This window comes from Athene noctua, chromosome 29 (assembly GCF_965140245.1).
Source record: "Athene noctua chromosome 29, bAthNoc1.hap1.1, whole genome shotgun sequence".
In the NCBI taxonomy this organism is placed as follows: Eukaryota; Metazoa; Chordata; class Aves; order Strigiformes; family Strigidae; genus Athene; species Athene noctua.
In genome coordinates, this window is record NC_134065.1 from 1,286,636 (window position 1) to 1,305,421 (window position 18,786).

At 61.4% G+C, this 18,786-nt stretch overlaps 2 protein-coding genes across 3 annotated transcripts; both read right to left on the minus strand.

Moving 5' to 3' along the window:
* Nucleotides 1-935: 935 nt before the first annotated feature.
* Nucleotides 936-5,725, minus strand: MCL1 (MCL1 apoptosis regulator, BCL2 family member). Its single transcript, XM_074929175.1, has 3 exons — nt 5,103-5,725; nt 3,146-3,393; nt 936-2,685 (listed from the first exon to the last, which is right to left on the minus strand). The coding sequence occupies exons 1-3, from the start codon at nt 5,713-5,715 to the stop codon at nt 2,569-2,571; spliced, it is 978 nt and encodes a 325-aa protein (XP_074785276.1). The 5' UTR covers nt 5,716-5,725; the 3' UTR covers nt 936-2,568.
* A 4,598-nt stretch (nt 5,726-10,323) lies between these two features.
* Nucleotides 10,324-18,004, minus strand: ENSA (endosulfine alpha). Of its 2 annotated transcripts, none has more exons than XM_074928934.1 (3): nt 17,841-18,004; nt 14,804-14,929; nt 10,324-12,390 (listed from the first exon to the last, which is right to left on the minus strand). In XM_074928934.1, the coding sequence occupies exons 1-3, from the start codon at nt 17,895-17,897 to the stop codon at nt 12,220-12,222; spliced, it is 354 nt and encodes a 117-aa protein (XP_074785035.1). In that variant the 5' UTR covers nt 17,898-18,004; the 3' UTR covers nt 10,324-12,219. The 2 variants fall into 2 exon arrangements, with proteins under 2 accessions (XP_074785035.1, XP_074785034.1); XM_074928933.1 differs by lacking the exon at nt 17,841-18,004 and adding an exon at nt 16,991-17,598.
* Nucleotides 18,005-18,786: the final 782 nt, after the last annotated feature.

Consider the following 18,786-nt stretch of genomic DNA (forward strand, 5'->3'; position numbering starts at 1 on the left):
ATGAGGGCCCCCGCTGCACCCCAGGGGAATGAACAGACCCAAAATAACCTGCAAAGAGACAGCGTTAAAAAAAAAAAAAAAAGCAGCAACAAAAAAATCCACAGAAAAAGAAAATACTGCAAAACGTTGTGGGTATCTGCAGAGCAGGGCTGAGCCACCAGCTTGGTTTTGGCAGCAAGGGGTTCTCCAGCACTGCAGGGAGCTCCCACCCTCCCCCAGTAAGGCTTGCACCCACCAGGCCAGAGCCACCAGCAGTTTTTGGGGTAGGGCAGCGCTTTGCCCCTCGGGAGGGGGATTTTCCAGCCAAGGTTGGCCCTGGCAGGAGGAAGCCGTTCATCAAACCACTGCAGCCCCCCGGCAGGTCGTGGCTTCCTCAATTCCTGCAGGCTGGGGATGGAAACTCAGGGGCCACAGGGCAGGGAGGGGTCTGGGGGAGCAGGGTCCCCCTAAAGCGGGGCCTCTGGCAGCCACACCAGCTTGCTCTGCCCAGGCAGAGGAGGGACAAGCCTAACACTAGGCGAGATGACCCACAGTGTCTCCCCCCTCAGTAGGAGAGCTCACCCCAGGCTCGAGGAGTCTGTTCCCCCTCCTCGGGGCTGATATAGAGAGAAACCAGCCCCAGCCGCGGGGCGCAGGCACCCAGAGCACCACAAAAAAAGTGGTTTTGGAGCACACAGGCACCGAGTGCAAGGCGCCTCACGGACTTTGCACACCCACGTACACGGTGAAGGAGAAAAGCGTCTCAGCACAGGGCAGCTCCAGGGAGTGACAGAGGACACCAGAGCAGTTTCCCACAGCCCACAGAGGCTTTCTAACAAGCAAGAGGCTGTGGGGTGCCCCAAAGACAGCATCCGTGCAAACAGGCCCCCACCAGCAGAGCATTTAGCACGTCAGCACCTCGTTACAGGAAACAGCAAGTTTTATACTAGAGGACGGAGAATAAAACAAAAAAATTTATTAACAAAACTAAGTGCTTGTTCAGCAAACAAGCAGGCCTGACAATAGCACCATCTTTCAGCTCTCCACTTGGGGTTTCATGGGGCATTGCTCAGGCTGCAGGTCAGGCAGCACGGACGAGGATGTTCCTCACTGTGCAGAGCCCGGTCCCACAGAGCTCCCCAAGGACCAACCTGTCCCCGGTGGGAGGACACGAGGTGGCCAAGCACTACAAGCCCACCAAGCAGCAATGCTACCAGCTGGGGACCAGGGACTGAGCCCAGGGCTGGCACCAACGGATGTGCACAAGCTGCAGATCCGAGCTGACGAGTTTTATTCTGCTCCAGAACATTTACATTCAAATATCAGCTTCGTTTGACTCATGGCTTAGAGGATCAAAATGAAAGGAAGACAAGGAAGTAACTGATACAAACTTCCACAGCTCCCCACCGGCCAGAAGGGCTAGAATAACCAAAAAGATTAAAATAAACAGAAACATCAAGTGTTGCCAGCAAGCCACGGGCACAATGAGAGTCCAGCAGGGCACTGATCGTTGTTACACTCCCTGGCAACGTTTACTCAAGTACATCAGAGAAAGGCGTGCTCGGAGTCAAGGCAGGAGAAGGCTTTGCCACAAAAATGCTACTTCACATGAGGAATGAAGTACAGTGCACCCATAAGCAGTTCTACCACATTCAGAATTCCTCCTTTTTTGTATCATTAGCTCTGTAAAACTGTACATATTCTACAGATTTATAGATTTTTACATGTTCTTTACAGCCTCCCCACCCCATGTGGGGTTTTACATACTTACAAATGCACTATTTTTAAATTGCCTACGTGTGGTGAGTCGCATCCGTGTAGCCGTGATCAGGCAGCCTGGCCAACGCGGCTGCGCTGCAGCTGGCTGTGGTTACCGCACCCAGCCCCACCTCTCCCCACCCTCGAAGCTCCTCCGCCTGCCCAGTGACCTGGCTGAAGCCCTGCTGGGAGGGCAGGGGCCAGGCGGGGCTCCAGCACCCCGTGTTCTGGCAGCAGGGTGCCCGTCTTGGCTGCTGGCACAACTCGGCTGCCTCTGCAGGGTGGATGTGTGCAGACTCAGCAGCGGCCGGAGGCCCCTCGCCAGCACACCTGGGGCAGGCACAGGCTCGCACACACCCAGCGTTCGGTGCTTCTGCTCCAACAGAAAAGCCACAAGTTTAGGCAGGACGGCAGCAGCAGATGTTATTTCCAGAAACACACAGCCACAACCCTGAAACATCTGCTCCACGCACAGCTGCTGTGCCAAGCCCAGGAGGCTTTAGTCCAGACAAGAGCTGCTGGTGCTCACTGGCTTGCTGCTAAGCAGATCAGTTCCCTCCAGGATAAAACTGAAGCAGTCCACTTGAGCCTTCTGTCATCATCCTCCTGAAGGAAGCAGACTATCAATTCTTCCACTTTCTGTCCCAAAATAAATGCTCATCGGTACCCACACCTTCTGCCTTAGGAAAGGATTGCTCAGGGAATGCCTAGATATTCTCCTCGTCACTCAAGTCGAAGCTCGTAAGTACTCACAGGAAGAAGCGATGAGCTCACCAGCCCCAGACAGAGCCAGTCCACCCAGAGTTTTGTCCCTCTGCAGCACACCCCGGCTCACCGGATCATGTAGGCTAAGCTCGCTCCCAGTCCAGCCACACCTGCAAACGCCATCAGTACATTTCTGATGCTGCCTTCCAGGTCCTCGACTCGAAAGAAGTCAACAAAGCCCTCCTAGAAGAAAGAAGGGAAGAGTAATTTCCTCTCCGGCAGAAGGCATGGAAAGGCTTTTTCCCTGGGGAGCAGGCAGGGGCACAGCCTGCCCAGCACATCCCCCAAGCACACTCCCCTGACTCATTGTGGCCACAGCTGCCCCACAGAGGCAGCAATCAGGAGACAGCACCAAGGCAGCTGCGGACCAGCCTGAAGCTCAACACACCCAGGACTGACTCGGCTTTGGGAATACTGCCCCCTCCACATTTCTAGGTCAACACTGCTCCAGGCAGCTCAGGATAAGGAGATTCTGAAACACGAGAATTTCAGGGAGATGTTTCAGACTGTGGTTTTAACTGGAGCAGCAAGTCATCTCTGTGCTTCGCTGAGACACATGGCTGTCAGGGAGCAGGTCACAGAAAAAGGAAAATATTGGATTGCTCTGAACAGCTGGCAGTGCTGGGGGCAGGCAGTGACTCACCCAGCCTCCTTGGCTCATGAGCCACTCGCGCTTCGATGAGATGAGTGCATCCGTGATGATCCCTGCCAACGAGCTGATGCACTTCTCCTGGTTTATGCTCTTCAGGTGTTTCGCAACAAAGGCACCAAATGAGATGAGCGTCACCACTCTACCCCAGTTTGTTACTCCATCACTGAACACATGGGCAGCCACTTCACACACTGACTGCAGATCTTCCTCTTTCTGGATTTCCAGCTTCCGAAGCATTCCTGCAAGAGATGCTGGTTTAGAGGCAAGCACACACACACGACACCGCGAGGCCACCAGTGCAAAGATGTATTCTAGGCCCCAAAGCTGTGAGAGTCACTGCCAAGTACCTGCCTGCTTCTGCAGAGGGCTATGCTGCTCACACTCGCCCAAGCCAGACATGAAACAGCCCATAACCCATTTCTAGTTCCTTCATCCCCACCTCGGGCACAGCTGCCGTCTCTGTGCACGTCACACTCCCCTTTCTCACAAGGGCTTTAAAGCCCCACCGCATCAGAACCACAGCACAGAAGTCAGTTTGCAGCCTGGCACCAGCCCTGCCCCTTGAGCCGAAACGAAGGCCAGGCCCCGATGGCCAGGCAGATGTGTCGCCTTTTTATTAATGTGGTTTTAGTGACTGGAACAACAGGATTCCCCGGTTTGACCTGCAGTGCCCCCCTCATGAATAAGCAAACAAGATAAGCCTTTATGAAACTGAAAGGCATTGCTTGTTGTTGCTCAAACTAACAGGAAGCCTTCGGGAAGCCAGTTCCTTTTCTGCACACACGAAGATAACGCTCCTACAGAAGCCTCAGACACCCACGCCAGCTCACACTGGTCTGAGCATTCCTCCCAAGCGTGGCTCATTCAATGAGCACATCCATGAATTTCGCCAGGGTAAACGAACCCACAGTCTTTTACATCAGCACAGCTAATGACAGGAGAAAGAAACCAAAACCCCTTTGCGTTTAAAAAAACCCCAACAAAAAACGAACAAAAGCAAACACAAAAAGCTGGAACATTCTCCTGCAAGGAGGAAGGCGTTTCACCACACACCTCAGGAGGAAATGCAGACACCACCCTCCTGTGGCAGGTACCACCCTGCTCTGGGCTCAGACACGGTGTGGCATGCCAAAATCAGCCCCAGCACAAGCCCCGAGGCCAGGAGCTCCGCCCCACCACCCCAAAGTCTCAGGCTAGCCCTAAAACAGCTCGTTTCCGAGTTACACAAAACCAGGTCAAATTACTTCTCACTTCCAGTCCATTCCCGGGTCACTGTGCAGCGAGCACACCTGCCCAGCCAAGCCCAGGCACTGGGTTCAAGTTTCGATGGCTATTCCAGGACTAATCAAAAGTGGGTGAAATACATTAAAATAACTATAACCCGAGCACGCTGTTCGGGAGAATTTCTCCCCCAGAAACCCCGTTCCACCCGAGTCAGAGGCGTGAGGAGTTTAAACTCCTGAGCTAACTAATCTTTGGACACTCAGGACTATTTGGATCCAGCTCTGCTGAGCCAGGCAGCCCGCAGGGGGGAACTGGGGCTAATCTGTAACTAGATTATCTCCTCTGCACACGCTACGAGCGGTTCTTCCACCTCCCAACCGAACAAAGTTCAGTTTCGTTTTTAATCACTTCGCAGCTGTTTGAACTCTCTCGAAACCGGGGCCACATTCCGTGCGGGAAATGACCCGACCGAGCGCTCCGGCGCCCCCCCCGCTGCGGGAGGGGTGGGGGAGGCGCTGAGGCCCTGAGCTCCGGCCCGGGCCTCTCCCAGCCCCCGCCTGCGGCCCGCACACACCGGGACAGCCGTCCCCGGGCCCCCCCCACCCTTCGAGGGGCAACCCCCGAGCCCCCCGGCACCCCGCACCCGCCTCCGAAGGGGAGGAAGCGGGTTCCAGCCCACCCCCGGGTCCTCCCGCCCTCCCAGGTGCCGGCACCCCACACCCACCCTGGAAGGCCAGCTCGTGCTTCTGCATGACGCCGTCGCCAACCCTCCGCAGCGTTTCCAGCGCCTTCTCCATCACGGCATCGCCCGACCCGCCCGGCCGGCCGGGCCCACCCAGCAGCCCCGGGAAGAGTTTCTTGGTGCCGGGCTCGGCCTCGCCCGCCGCCTCTCGCAGGTAGCGGCTGATGAGCTCCAGCGAGTCCTGCCGCAGCCCATCGGGCGGCGCGGGGGGCCCGGGCGGTGTCCCGGGCAGCGAGTCCCCCGCCGGGCCGCGCTCGGCCTCGGGCTCGCAGCCGTCCAGCTCCTCCTCGGGGCTCCAGAGCGCGCCGGGCCGCGCCGGGGAGGGCAGCGCCGCGCGGGGTGCCGCGCCGCAGCCAATCAGCGCGCGGGGGGCCGCGGCCGGGCCAATCAGCGCGCGGGGGGCCGCGGGGTGACCGGCGGCGGCCCAGGCCCCCGCGGAGCCAATCAGCGCCCGCGGTACCTCGGCGGCGGCGGCGGGAGCGGCGGCGGCGGGCGGCGGGGCCGGGTCCCCCCCCGGCGAGGCGGGCGCCAGGGCCGGGCCGCCGCCGCAGTAGAGGTTGAAGCCGATAACGGCGTTCCGCTTCACGGCAAACATGGCGGCCGGAGCGCACCGACGGCGAGCTGCGCGGGCGTGCGCGTGGCCGCCATTTATATGAGAGCGGTGACGCGGGGGCGGGGCGCGGCGGGGGCGGGGCGCGGCGCGCCGGTTCCGCTTCCGGCGGAAGGGGGCGGGGGCCACGCCTCGGCTTGGCCTTTTTGGGGTGAAAAAGGGCAAAAGCTGCCGCTTCTGCAGGGGGGTGTGTGTCTCCCCTTGTTCGGTCTTGTCTGGGCCGTGCTGCAGCCCTAGGCCCCGGCTTCCCCCCCCCGGCTTCCCCCCCCCCGGCTTCCCCCCCCGCCCCTCGGTGCTGCTGGGCCCCGGCCACTCTGGGCGCCGTGCAACACCCCCTCGGCAGTGCAGGTACACGCCCCCGAGCACCACCAGCCCCTGCCGTGCCGCTGTTCCCCCCAGCACGGGGCACACGGTCCTCACAGCCTGCACCATTTTCTGAGGGGCCACACGGTCCTCCCTCACCTCAGCCCCTGTTCTCTCTGTTTCTTGCGAAAAAAGCGTCCCCCAGCAAGGCCGCGAGCGTGCAGGCCGCGGGACTGAAGCCCTGGCAGACGTGGGGAGCCAGGACACCCTGGCCGGTGTGCACGGAAAGGGCTGCTTGGGAGGGGGGAGTGTGACGTGCTCTGGTGAGAGCCCCTGGAGTGGCACATGAGTGCATGAAAGGCACGGACCTGCTGGAGCGGGTCCAGAGGAGGCCACAAAAATCCGAGGGCAGGAACGCCTCTGCTGTGAGGACAGGCTGAGAGAGTTGGGTTGTTCAGCCTGGAGAGGAGAAGGTTCTGGGGTGACCTTATTGCAGCCTGGAAGGGGGCTTGTAAGAAAGATGGGGACAGACTTTTTAGTAGGGCCTGTTGCAATAGGACAAGGGATAATGGTTTTAAACTGAAGGGAGAGATTCAGACTAGATATAAAGAAGAATTTTTTTGTGATGAGACACCAACACAGGTTTCCCAGAAAGGTGGTAGATGCCCCATCCCTGGAGACATTCAAGGTCAGGTTGGACGGGGCTCTGAGCAACCTGATGTAGTTGAAGGTGTCCCTGCTCGTGGCAGGGGGGTTTGACTAGATGAATTTTAGTGTTCCCTTCCAACCCAAACTATTCTCTGATTCTATGTCACTTCCGACCCACTCGGCATTTTACCTGGGTCTGGTTAAAGCCCTCTCTGACTCTGGCTGGCTTAGCTGGATGTTCACAGGGCACTTCCCTGTTTCTTCCAGTCATCAGTGGAGAGAGATGCTTCACATCTCTCCCATTACTCAAAACCTCCATGCACCCACAAGCTCTGTCATCACCCACCGCCTGGGACACCCCAGGGGCACTTTGGCCGTCAGCATCGCTGGGGCACCGGCTCTCAATTCTGGTCTTCTCTGGCCACAGGCTCCTCCTTCACCCCCCAGGGCTGAGCCCGATGCCCCCAAAATCTCCCCTGGTTTGGGCAGAGTTTGGCTGGGGAAGGAGCCATGGGGATCTGTGCAAATGCTGATGGATCAGACACTCCCCAGCGAGGCAAACCCCACAGCTTTGCTCTGGGGTGATGAGGAAGGGAAGGAGGTTTGCGGGGCTGTGTCCCAGCTCTGCTCCATCCCCACCTCTGGGAAGGGCCGGGATGGAGAGAGGCACGGGGCCAAGGCAGCTGTCCCCCTGCAGAGCTCGCCCGCAGAGCCAAGCACCAGCGCAGCTCAACCTGCTCCAGCCTCGGGGCCTTTCTGTGCCTAACCAGACCCAGGACACTGGAAATTGGAGTTGGGGGGCTCCCAGAAATCACACCCAATGGCACACAGGTGGCCAGGCTGGCAATGCCAGGGACGCGTGCTGGGGCCTTGCCGTGCCCACTGGGCCCAAAGGCCACTAAAATACCCCGCGGCAGCAGAGCCCCGGCCCCCACCTGGGAAGGCAGCTCAGCCCACGGCACCCGGCCGAGGCGCCACAACGTCACACAACTGAGATGTGGGACAGAACTGAGATGGTCAGAGAGTGGATCAGGCTGCCCAGGGAGGGGGGAGTCCCCATCCCTGGGGGGGTTTCAGGGCCGTTGGGATGAGCTGTGGGGGATGTGGGGTGGGGGAGAACTTTGTAGAGTCGGGCTGAGGGTTGGACTCGCTGATCCCGAGGGGCTTTTCCAACCCGAATGATTCTGGGATTCAGAAAGTGAGACACCGGGCCAGGGCCGCAGCGGAAGGGGGAGGTTCTGGTCCCCCCTCCTGGCACAGGCAGGCGGGCTCACTGCTGAACCCCAAACACCCCTGCAAAAGGGACCCAGGAAACTCCTGCCCACACTGACAGCAGGGCCCCGAGGGCAGGCAGCCCTGGCACCTTGGGGTCTGGGGGAACCCCAGATGGGATAAAATGCCAGATGTGGGGATAAAATGCCAGCACAGCTCCTCACACAGGTCTTTCTGCTCCGGGGACGCAGCAAGGACGTAGCAGGGACATGGGGAACTGCCACCATGAGGAAGCCCCTCTCTGGTCATCATTTCTGGGGACAGAAAGTGCAGCAAACCCAAGCCTCTGTCACCATCCTGAGCATCACCATGCACCGATGGGAACAGCAAAGGAGGAAGCTGTGGTGAGCACAGGGCACAGCCCCGTCCCCAGTGACCTGAAGTGCTCTTGCCCCACTTCTTGCAAGAAACAGGGACGTGCATCCACCCCAGGCACCCCTTCACCCCTTGCTGGCTCCTTTCCCAGCTGCCACCCCCACGAACCAGCGCAAGAGCACAACTGGGTTGCGCTGGGGTCCAGCGAGACAAAACTCAGCCCCTTCAAAATCCTTCCCGTGGCCCCAAGGAATGCATCCATGTCGGGAAGTGAATTCTTGGCACCGGGAGCAATAACAGAGGCAAGCTCGACTTGCTCCGGCAGCTTGGGGCAGCGCCCGGCACATATTTCCCCAGCAGTGCCAAGCTTAAAGCACAAACAAACACCGGCACATACTTGGCACCAGGCTGGAACAGCACGTCCCTGTGCAAACACCCAGCCCTGGCCCCACTGTGGAGTGGGCTCGAGGGGCTGCGGAATGGCCGGGGGGGGTCAGCAGGTTCATTTGAACAGTGGCCCATGCTGGTGACATCATCAACTGGGCTGTTAAACTCTAGAAAGGAAAGGTGTGACCTCAGGGCTGAAAATCCCAGAGTTAAAGCCTCCAGGATGGCTGCCAGTGGGGACGGAGGGGACACGGTGGGGTGGGGCAAGAGGATGTCACTGTGGGGCAGCCCTGAGCCCTGGGGAGGGCACCAGGAGCCTCTGCCCTGTGGCATGGGGAGGGCAGGAATTTGTCTTGAAGGCAGGAGGATAAATCCCCCCTCTGCTCCTGCTCCCCCCCCAAGTCTCTCAGCTCTGAGCCAAGGTGGCTCCTGGCCCCGCCTGGCCCCTCACCCCTGTGGCTGCACAATGGGATGGACCCCAGTTCCCCCCAGCCCACACAGATCCCATACACCCCCTGGCCCCCATACACCCCACCCACCCAACACACACCCTCCTGCCCCATCACACCCCAGAGCCCTGCGTGTACCCCACGGCCCCATTGCGGGGGGACAGCCCCATGGAGACCCCATGGCCCAGCACACCCACCCACGGCCGCACGGCTCGGGTTCAGCCCCACACCCCCCCCCAGCCCCACTGCTGGGGGACAGCCCCATGCAAACCCAACCCCACTGCGGGGTCAGCTCCCCCTTCACCCCAGAGCTGGGGATGAACCCCACCCACACCCCACGGCTCCGTTGCTGGGGGACAGCCCCGCACACGCTCCACAGCCCCCGCACAGCCCCAGAGAAGGGCTCCGGCTGCTCCATATCCGGGGCGGGGGAGGTGTTGCACAGCAGTAGCTGAAACGAGCCCTGGAGGAGGAGGAGGAGGAGGAGGAGGAGGAAGAAGAAAGGGCAGGGACTTCCAGCAATTTCGCTGGGGCCCGTCGGGGTCTCTCCACACACCCTCTCCCACCCCATCCCCATCCCCGGGCTGCACGGCCACACCTGCCTCGCCTGCCACACGAACCCCCCCGTGGGCCCGGGGCACCCAAGCCCCCCCCTGTGCGCCCCGTCCCACCCCCCGGCCACACCGCGAGGGCCCTGCTCAGGCTGCACGAGCCCCCCCAACACCCCGACAGTTGGTGCTGACTCTGCATTTCCTCCTGCTGGCTCACCCCAACAGCCCCGGGGGCTCCAAACCTCCCCCCACGACCAGCCTTATCCTTGTGGTAACATTTTATGAGGGGCAGAGGGCAAGAACGTGAACAGCTCCGAGATCCAGGGCTGCACCTTGTCCTGTGAGAGGTGGGAGTGGGGCTGTCAGCACCCCCCCCCCCCCCGCCTGCCCGGCTCCGGGGGCTGAACGGAAATAACTCCACTCCACGGTTACTACCCTTATACAGAATTGCTCTCGCTGCTTCTCATCTCATCCTGTGTCGTCACAGTCGCTTCCTCCCGCTGCGCCTGGCATTTCCAGAAAAGGGGGGAGAGATGTGGTCCCAGAGCCGTCCCCTCCCTCTGCCCCAGCGCAGCACAGGGGCAGCCCCCAAGCTGCAATGCCCCTTTGCACGCTTCACTAGATTTTTAAAAAAAGCAAGCATAGCACTCTAGAAGTGAGGAGAGATGAACATGTAAAAAATTATATATATTTTTATATATATGATTCGTATCTATTTACAACATGGCTGGGACAGCAGGACATCCAAGGAGGTTGCACAGCCACTGCCAGCACTCACACAGGGTCTGGAACCCGCCCGTGGCTGCCAGGAGCAGCCCCCGCGCCCCCAACACGCTCCCTGCCCACTCCACAAACAGAAAACCTCCGTGGCCACCGGGCCAGCGCCGAGCTCCGGAGCCCGGGCGAACAGAGCCGCGGCCGCCCTGCGCCCAGCCGCGGAGGCAGCCGAGCACACCCTTGGCAAACACCCTCCCGGGAAGCAACGCTGCGCTCCCCTCGCTCCAGGCAGCACCAGGGGGGAGCGGAAAGTGAAACAGGTTCTCGGAAAAGCCCGACTCAGCCAGCCAAGCACACACGTAAGGGAAGCCGTGCCCACGCAGAGCACTGCCCCGTTGCCTCCCTGCCTTGGTTTCTCCTGACCTGGTGGGAATCCCTAAAGAAAAAAAAAAAAAAGACATCCACTCGTCTTCCTTTTACCCACGTGCCTTCAGAACTGGGCCTAAACTGGGCAGGTTTGGCACTGCCCTGGCACAGGCACGGCGAGGCCTTCCACTGCGCAGGGCGGAGGCTGCTCTGCCTCTGCGGCACGAGGAGCAGCCAGTGCACACACGTCGCTCTGCAGGCTGCAGCCATCGCACCAACCATTTGGTTTGGTTTGGTTTTGGGGCCTGGAGCAAAGAAGTGGCAAGAAGGAAAAAAAAAAAAAAAAAAAGAGGAAAAAGAAATAAATCCAAGTTTGGGGTGTCCAACACTGTCAACTCAGGTTTGCCTCTGTGCTCCTCTCTTGCCAATCTCCACGCTGCCCGTCTCTGGTGCTTTTTTCCCTCCTGGGGGGGTTATTCTCAGTCCTGCCTCTCTCCCCCCCAGAGACCAGCTCCAACAGCTCCCACCTGCCCCAGCGGCTGCTGCCAGCCCCGGCTCTGGGCAGCAGGCAGGGCTCTGCCTGTCCCCAGCGCCCTGCTGGGATCCAGCGCCACCACCTCCTGCTGCCAGGAGAGGAGCCGCCTCTCCCTGGCCAAGGCAGTCAGCCCCGGCCTGCCCAGGGGGGGAGAAACTGCCCCCAAGCCCCCCGGGGCAGCTGGGAGGCTCACGCCGTGCCCCCCCCCCCGCCTGCCGCCGTCCCAGCCAGACTCGATGCAGCTGCCGTGGGGCTCTACCCCCAGAACAGCAAACGCCCCATCGCAGCTCCAAGCCACGAGACCGGTGCAGACACTGCCCGACCCCACTCCCACAGCTGCCAGGCACATCGTCCCCCCCACGAGCTCAGCTGCTTGGGGCAAGCAGGGGACAGACCCCAGGCAGCTCGGCCCAGCCACGGAATTTTTTGCATTATCAGCTAATTTCTTCACTTCGAAGCTCTAATGCACACACTTAACTAAACTTCCAGATCACGTATCACACTTTATGCCCAACAGGTTCCTCCTCCGCAGACACCAGATGCCTGAAAAGCATTCACACGCCACAGCTCCGAGCTCTCCCCTCCTTCCAGTGTCCAGCCAACAGCGAGCAACTCCGAGCACTTCCCTGCTTCTCCCGGGGCCGCTCGACTCTCCCAGCGAGGAGGCAGCGCTTCAGCCGCTCTGCAAGTGAGGATGGTTTCAAACAGCATGAAAATTAAGGCAGCAAACCGACTCGCTAAAAGGAACCACCCAAACAGATCTGCCTGTGTGTCCTGGGCTACCAACACCTCTCGCTCACCTTCTCAGTTTTGGTGTGTGTTTGCTGTAAATACTCAAATAACTATGTGAATTCTGGTGCTCCCGTCCCTATGGTACAGTGAAGTTCAATCCATTTAGCCAAAAGAAAAAAAGGAAATAGGAAAAAACCCAGCCTGTGAGTGCAGGCTACCCTGCCAGCTTGCTGGTTACAAGCGAGGATTTTCTCTGCGGGAGGTCCTGCGGCGTGGGGATGTGGTCTCCTGTCACCAGGTTCTTGTCTGGCCCCGCACTTGGCAACTGCTTGTTCTTCATCTTTGCCTTGGCCATGTTGTAGTCACCAGAATCAAAGTATTTTTGCTGGAAGAGGGAGAGGAGTTTGGGTTACTTTGATTTGCATGAGCGTGGGGACATAGCAGATAAAGACATCTGCCCACAGATACAGAACCCCAGACTCATCTGGGCTGGAAAAGCCCCTGAAGCTCCTCCAGCCCAACCATGACCCTCCCCCTGACCGTTCCCAACTCCCCCAGATCCCTCAGCGCTGGCTCAGCCCGACTCTTCAACCCCCCCAGGGATCCCGGGGACTCCCCCCTGCCCTGGGCAGCCCATTCCAACGCCCAACAGCCCCTTCTGCACAGAAATCCTTCCTCAGAGCCAGCCTGACCCTGCCCTGGGCAGCTTGAGGCCATTCCCTCGGGGCCTGGCGCTGGGGCCTTGGCTCCAGAGACTCACCCCCCCTCTCTGCCCCCTCCTGGCAGGGAGTTGCAGAGGGCCAGGAGGTCTCCCCTCAGCCTCCTCTTCTCCAGACTGAACCCCCCCAGTTCCCCCAGCCGCTCCCCAGCAGACCTGTGCTCCAGACCCTGCCCCAGCTCCGTTGCCCTTCTCTGGCCACGCTCGAGTCATTCAATGGCCTTTTTGGGGTGAGGGGCCCAAAACTGCACCCAGGAATCGAGGGGCGGCCTCCCCAGTGCCGAGCCCAGGGCTCAGATCCCTCCCCTGTCCCTGCTGGCCACGCCAGGGCTGGTACAAGCCAGGATGCCATTGCCCTCCTTGGCCCCCTGGGCACACTCTGGCTCCTGTTCAGCCGGCTGGCAATACGATCCTTTGAGGTGCTGGGGTTGCTCAAAATCAGGTCACAAAAACACCACACCAGGGGAAAATCCAAGCAAGGGAGCCTGGCCTGATTGAAAAGGCCTTTAGCACCCACTCACAAACCCCGGAGTGACTCAGACCTGCCCCAGCTGGAAGCAGCTTTACCCCACGGCAGCTGCCTGTCTGACTCAGAGACACCAGGGTACATTTTCTCCCTCTGAGTGTTCGCAGCCTCTGAACTTTTGCTGCCTGGCGGGGCACTGGCTGGGGAAAGATCAGGTTTGTCATGCCCTGTCCCTGCCCCACACTCAGCGTGACAGGGATTCAATCCCAGCCCAGAGACCCCCGGACAGCCAAATGCAGGCACAGCCAGGTCAGCAGATGCCTCCAGGCAGAGGCAAAACCAGAGGACGTTTGCTGATAGTTTATTCTGGTTTGGTGAACAGATGAGCTGGTGTGACAAAGGCAGGGTTTACTCCCCACAGAGCACAGCCCAGCCAGTGCTGAGGCCTTTGCCAGACCGTTCAGGCTCCCAACAGCCAAACTGACACAGGGAAACGGCCGAGAAGACGTGGCCGGAGGAACCTCCCGGCTGCACCGCACCACCCACCCAGGGTGTAAAGGGCACGTCACTCCCCTGTCACACACATCACCACGGGACTCTGCACGCCCTGCGGCGGCGTGGGAGGGGCTGCACACCAAAGCACAGCTTGTGCTGGTGCTACAGACGGCTTTGCTGGGCACAGGGAGCTCTGAAGAGCCCAGTTCTGCTCCAACGTGCTGTCAGGCCCCAGTGAGCCCAGACAATAATGTTCTTCCCCGCTCCAGCGCCAAGCTGTTAAGCAACCCTCCTCCCTGTGGTTGCTTTAGGAGCTCAGACCTAAAACAAGAGTCCTGGTGATCGGGTCAACAGCGGGAGCGAGCGCACAGGCGCTGCTGAGGCAGAGGGGACAGCTCTCGACACAGGCTGAAAGGGAAGTGGCAGAACAGAGCCGGCCTGCGCAGCGTGACACGGAGACACCGTGTGTCAGAGCTGGGGAAGGCACCGGCTGCCAGCAGCTCAGCAGAGATTTGTGTTTTCTGCAGCAGCTTCCGCAAGGAGCAAAGCCAGCAGGGACAACCAGGCGGGCTACAGATGGCTCTGGGAGAGGGATTTAACTACATTTCCAGGGAGCACACTCAGAAGGTTGGCTCTTCACACTGGTGCCGGCCATGGGGATGCAGCCAGCTGACTCACTGGTGTTCTCGGTGCCCTTTGCACCAGCCCAGAAACCAGGCAAAGTACAGACCAGAGAGAAAAACCCAGGCCCACACCACCTCAATGGCCTGGTGAACACAGGGAGCCCAGCAGCAGGCAGGACAGGGATTTATGCACTTGCTTTGCTTCTAGATGCCAGGTGTCAGGCCAGGGTGGGATCCACCTCAGAGCAAAACTACCCAAGCAGCAGCAGCTTTTGGGTTCTGAGCAGGCACAAGCACTCCTTGCTTGGCCACAGCAGCCCTCACTGCTTTGGGCCCATGTCCAGTGCAGGCACTGGAAGGAACCTGGCCCATGGGTTCAACAGACTTTTTGGCCTGGGGGATGTTGATGTGATTTCTCTGGGTTGGTTGGAGCCTGGCTGCCTGTGCCATCGAGGGAGGAGAGGACATGGATCAGCCATGGCTGAAAGATAAATACCCCTTTCTGCAGTCTCTTCATGAGGAAGTCAGAACCTCCAGGCTTCTGGCCTAGGTTGGGATATTTGGCCTTCAGTTTTGCCTCTTCTGCTCTCTCAGGGGTGATGGTTTCCTTCTCCTGCGTGTCCTGAAAAACAAAGAGGGGAGTGGAAAGCTCTTCAGCCCCATAACACAATATTCAGCAGTGTGTCCAAACCCCGGTGCCTGGCTTGCTGAGCCCCTGGCAAATCCAGACGTGCTCAGAGAATATTATAAACAATTTCCCAGACAGAAATAGCTTTTACCTCCAGTACTTGTGGAAACAAGCAGAGACCCTCTACCTGCCTCTCCCAGACAGCAGCCCCTGCAGCGGGGCTCGCACTGACGTCTGGCTTTGCAAACTGGGCTTAAAATGTCACTGGAGATGTCTGCTGGACAAGCACTTCCCCTGACCAGTGACGGGTCAGAGCAGCATCGACACACATCAGCCCAGAGCACAACGGGCTGCAGCGGCAGCACACTGCGGTGCTGGGAGGGGTTAGCCTTGCTGCACCCCACTGCAGGACAGCTGAGATGGAAGAAACCCTCTGCTTCCAAACCAATTTATCAGGAATGACAACTGGCACAGGCAGCAAAGCAGCATTTTAGCACCTGTTTCACAGCAACAGGAGTTTTGGGGTGTTCTGGGAAGCCACCCAGCCCCCTCAAAGCCTGGGACCCTAGGGCTGACTGTGGCAGGAGGTGCCAGGCCCTGGTTGTCCCCTGGCTGCTCTGCAGGAGCTCTGAGGCAGCTCCCAACCCAGCTTCTGAAGAAGCATCAGCTGAGCAACACCTGAAGGGACCTGCTTGGGATGGGATCCCCAGCCACCAGCCCCTCTCCTCAGGGAGGGCTGCAGACCTGGGCCAGGAGCTTCCGTCAGGGGTGGGAAGGTGCCAGGGTCCCAGCAGGGCCTGGGGAGCCTCAGCAGGGCCGAGTTCTGGCCGGGCACCAGCCCAGCCCCAACAGGAACATGTCACCACCGGCCACCTCTGCCAGCAGCCACCTGGGGCCAAGCCACTGCACGAGTCGCTGTCTCACAGGATGTTGGCAAGGGGTGTTTTCCATCGCTGTTCTCTTTCCAGCAGGGATGATGCTGGCAGACTTAGCAGCGGCAGCTCTGCTCCTGCCAGCCCAGCTGCCCTGATGGATGCCGGGTACGTGCTCCCCAGTGCTGAGGCCCTGACCTGCTCCCAGCCCACCAGAGATGTCACGCTTCACGCAATAAGCGTGGCAGAACACTGCCACCACCAGCCTCCACCCCATCTGTGAAGCAGGAAAGCCCTCGGCGTTTGGACGGGACCAGCAAGCCGGCAGGATGCAGCTGGCAATCACGCGGGGTGGAGGCGGGTGGGATGGGAGTCCCAGGCTCCCCAAGGACGAGGCACTGCAGCTCGGCCCGTGCTCTGGTGCATTCAGCTACTGCGACTTCCCCTCCCAGGTGGCCAAGAGCGGAGCTGGAGCCCACGAGCCCCCAGGCTGGAAGGCACTGCCACCACCCCAGGAGGTTTCCAACGTGATCTTCCACTGGCGTGAAGCTGGGGGAGCAGCAATTCACAGCGTGGCTGCGGCCGTGGGGGCCAGCTCCCTGCAGAGCGCACGTGCAAAGGCTGCCACGAAACGGCTCCTCAGCTGTGTCTTGAAAAGACAAAGCAAACCTGAGTTAACAGCAGCTCCCGACAGCTAAAACTGGGACAAGCAGAGCTGGGAGCAGCAATGTGACGTGCAGGCTCAGTGCATCCCACTCGGAGCCTCAACTGCGCAGGCTCCTCCTCACGCCTCCGTCCGCGGGGGTCCCCGGGGGACTGAAGCGGGGAGGGAAGGCGGGGGAAGGTGTGAGAGTCTCATCACGATCTTCAGCTTCAGCTTCTGCAGGGCTTCACCCACACACGGCCTGAAGCAGCCCGGCTCCTCTTACCCACCTCCGTGACAGCTCCAGGAATAAGAGCCACGGCCAGCGCCAGGCACCCCGAGCCCCCACGTCAGATGGGCTTGGGGGGGTGTTGGGAGCAGGAACCAAACCTTTGCCTCCCACAGCCCTTCCATCACCTCAGCCTGCTCCCCTCAGTTCTCCACCTCCAAAACTCTTTCCTCCCTGTCCGGCTGCAGACAGCACTGTCTCCCAGCACCCCGCCTCTCCGGGGTGCGCTGCTGCACCCACTGCTCACCCACCTCCTGGGCAGCACCCAGACCCGGTGTCCTCAACACCTGCCAGCGGATCCTGGGGCTGCCCACGGCGGAGCCGCCCATCACGTCCCTCCGCCGTGGCAGAGCGCCCACCACCTGCTCTCGGTGCCCGCAAGGCAGCACATCTGCCTCCTTCCTACGCCCACCCCCGGCGCTAAACTAACACCAGGGAGGTGGGAAAAGCTTCTCCCGCCGCGATGCCTGAGCGAGGCCGCACGGGCCGCAGGGGGACGGCGGCAGGCGGCCGGCAGCAGCTCCGCCCGCACCCTGGAGCGGGCCCGGCTGCCCCGGGGGGCTCCGGCTCTCGCCTGGGGACGCGGCAGCCGCTTGAGCCGCCGGGAACCACCGCCCGGCCCCGCTGGCTGCCGCCCGCCTGGCGGCCCCGGCGCCGAGGGCAGCTCCGCCCCACCGGCAGCCAACGAGCCGCAGCGCGTCCGCTCAGCCCCGCGGTGGCCCAAGGGTGGAACCGGGGGGGGCGGGCTAAAGCCAACGCCGGTTTTCGGGGGGGGTGTGGGGGTGTCCCTGCGGCACCGCGGCCTGTCCCAGCCCGAAAGGGCCTCGCTCAGGGGCCGCCAGGGCAGCCGGGCCCCCCCGCACCCCCCTCCCACCACCCCCAGTATCCCACAAACCCCCACGCACCCCCCACGCCGCCATCGCGGCCGAGCTATCCTACCAGCCACGCCGGAAGTCCAACCCCCACCAGCCCCACAGCCACTGAGAGACCCGCATTCATCATACGGATAACCTAAGCAACCAATCCGCGCACAGGTGTGTGAAGAGCGACGTGCGGCCGAGCCAATAGGAGCCGGCCGGGCCCGCGTCGGCGTTACCCCACCTGTTTCTCCTGCCCAGGCTCCTCCGCGCGGGCGCCGGTACCGAGCGGGGCTGCCATGGCGGGGGGAAGGGGGGGCCTCCGCGCTCCCTCCGCGCCCCGCGCTCCCTCCGCTCCGTCTGGCCCCGTGCTCTCCTCCAAAATGGCCGCCGCCGCCCCCTAACGCCTCAGCTGCCTGACGGACAGGCGCGCTGCCCAATGGGCACAGGGAGGCGGCCGCGGTGACATCATATCTGACCAACCAGCGCCGGCGGGAGGCGGGAAGGGCGGCGGGGCGGGACCAGCCCTTCTGGAGCTGCCGCTGACCAATGGGAAGTGCGGCAGGGCCGCGGGGGCGGGGCGGGGGGCCGGGCTACGGCGCCGCCGGCCCCCTCCTTCCCGTGGCGGCGCAGCGGGGCCACCGCGGTTCCCCGGGCTGCCGCCGTGCGGGACGGGGGCGCTGGCGCGGCCCCTGCCCCCCGCAGCCCCCGCGGACGGGACGCGCAGCCCCGGCCAGGGGCGTGTGAGGTTGTGAGCCCCGACCCCCCCGAGACGCGGCGGGGGAAGAGGCGCCCGCGCAGGAGGGAGCCACCCCCCCCCCCCCCCCCGCGGGCTGTGGGGACCCCCTGGCAGCACCCCCATGCGAAGGGCATGGGGCGGCCCTCGGGAACCCGAGGCAGGTGGAGGGCCGGGAGGGGACAGGCCCGTGGGGGGTGACAGATGGATCCCGGGGTGATGCCACCTGCAGCCCGAGGTGCCCCCCAGGCCCGGGCCACGCAGGAAGGGAGGGGGGAGGACACTCGGCCCCCCCACCCGCAGGCACCCCGCCGGGGGCAGCCCGGGAGCAGCAGCTCGGACCGCCAGCAAGTTCATGACACGAGTGCCACCAGTACCTCTGGGGACCCAGGGGACTCCCTTGGCCTGGTGGGGGGGCTGCCAGCACCCCCCTGAAAGGACACCAGGACCCACC

Bases quoted from the DNA above. Each gene is read 5' to 3' on its own strand.
- MCL1 (XM_074929175.1), bottom strand. From the start codon at position 5,715: ATGTTTGCCGTGAAGCGGAACGCCGTTATCGGCTTCAACCTCTACTGC. The intron at 3,394-5,102 runs GTGGGTGTGGGG...CATCTCTTGCAG, and splicing joins GCACGAGCTGGCCTTCCAGG to GAATGCTTCGGAAGCTGGAA. The intron at 2,686-3,145 runs GTGAGTCACTGC...TCTTTCTTCTAG, and splicing joins TCATGAGCCAAGGAGGCTGG to GAGGGCTTTGTTGACTTCTT.
- ENSA (XM_074928933.1), bottom strand. From the start codon at position 17,068: ATGGGCGGCTCCGCCGTGGGCAGCCCCAGGATCCGCTGGCAGGTGTTG. The intron at 14,930-16,990 runs GTGGGTGAGCAG...TTTGTTTTTCAG, and splicing joins GTCTGGGTGCTGCCCAGGAG to GACACGCAGGAGAAGGAAAC. The intron at 12,391-14,803 runs GTATTTATCTTT...TCCCTCTTCCAG, and splicing joins TGAAGAGACTGCAGAAAGGG to CAAAAATACTTTGATTCTGG.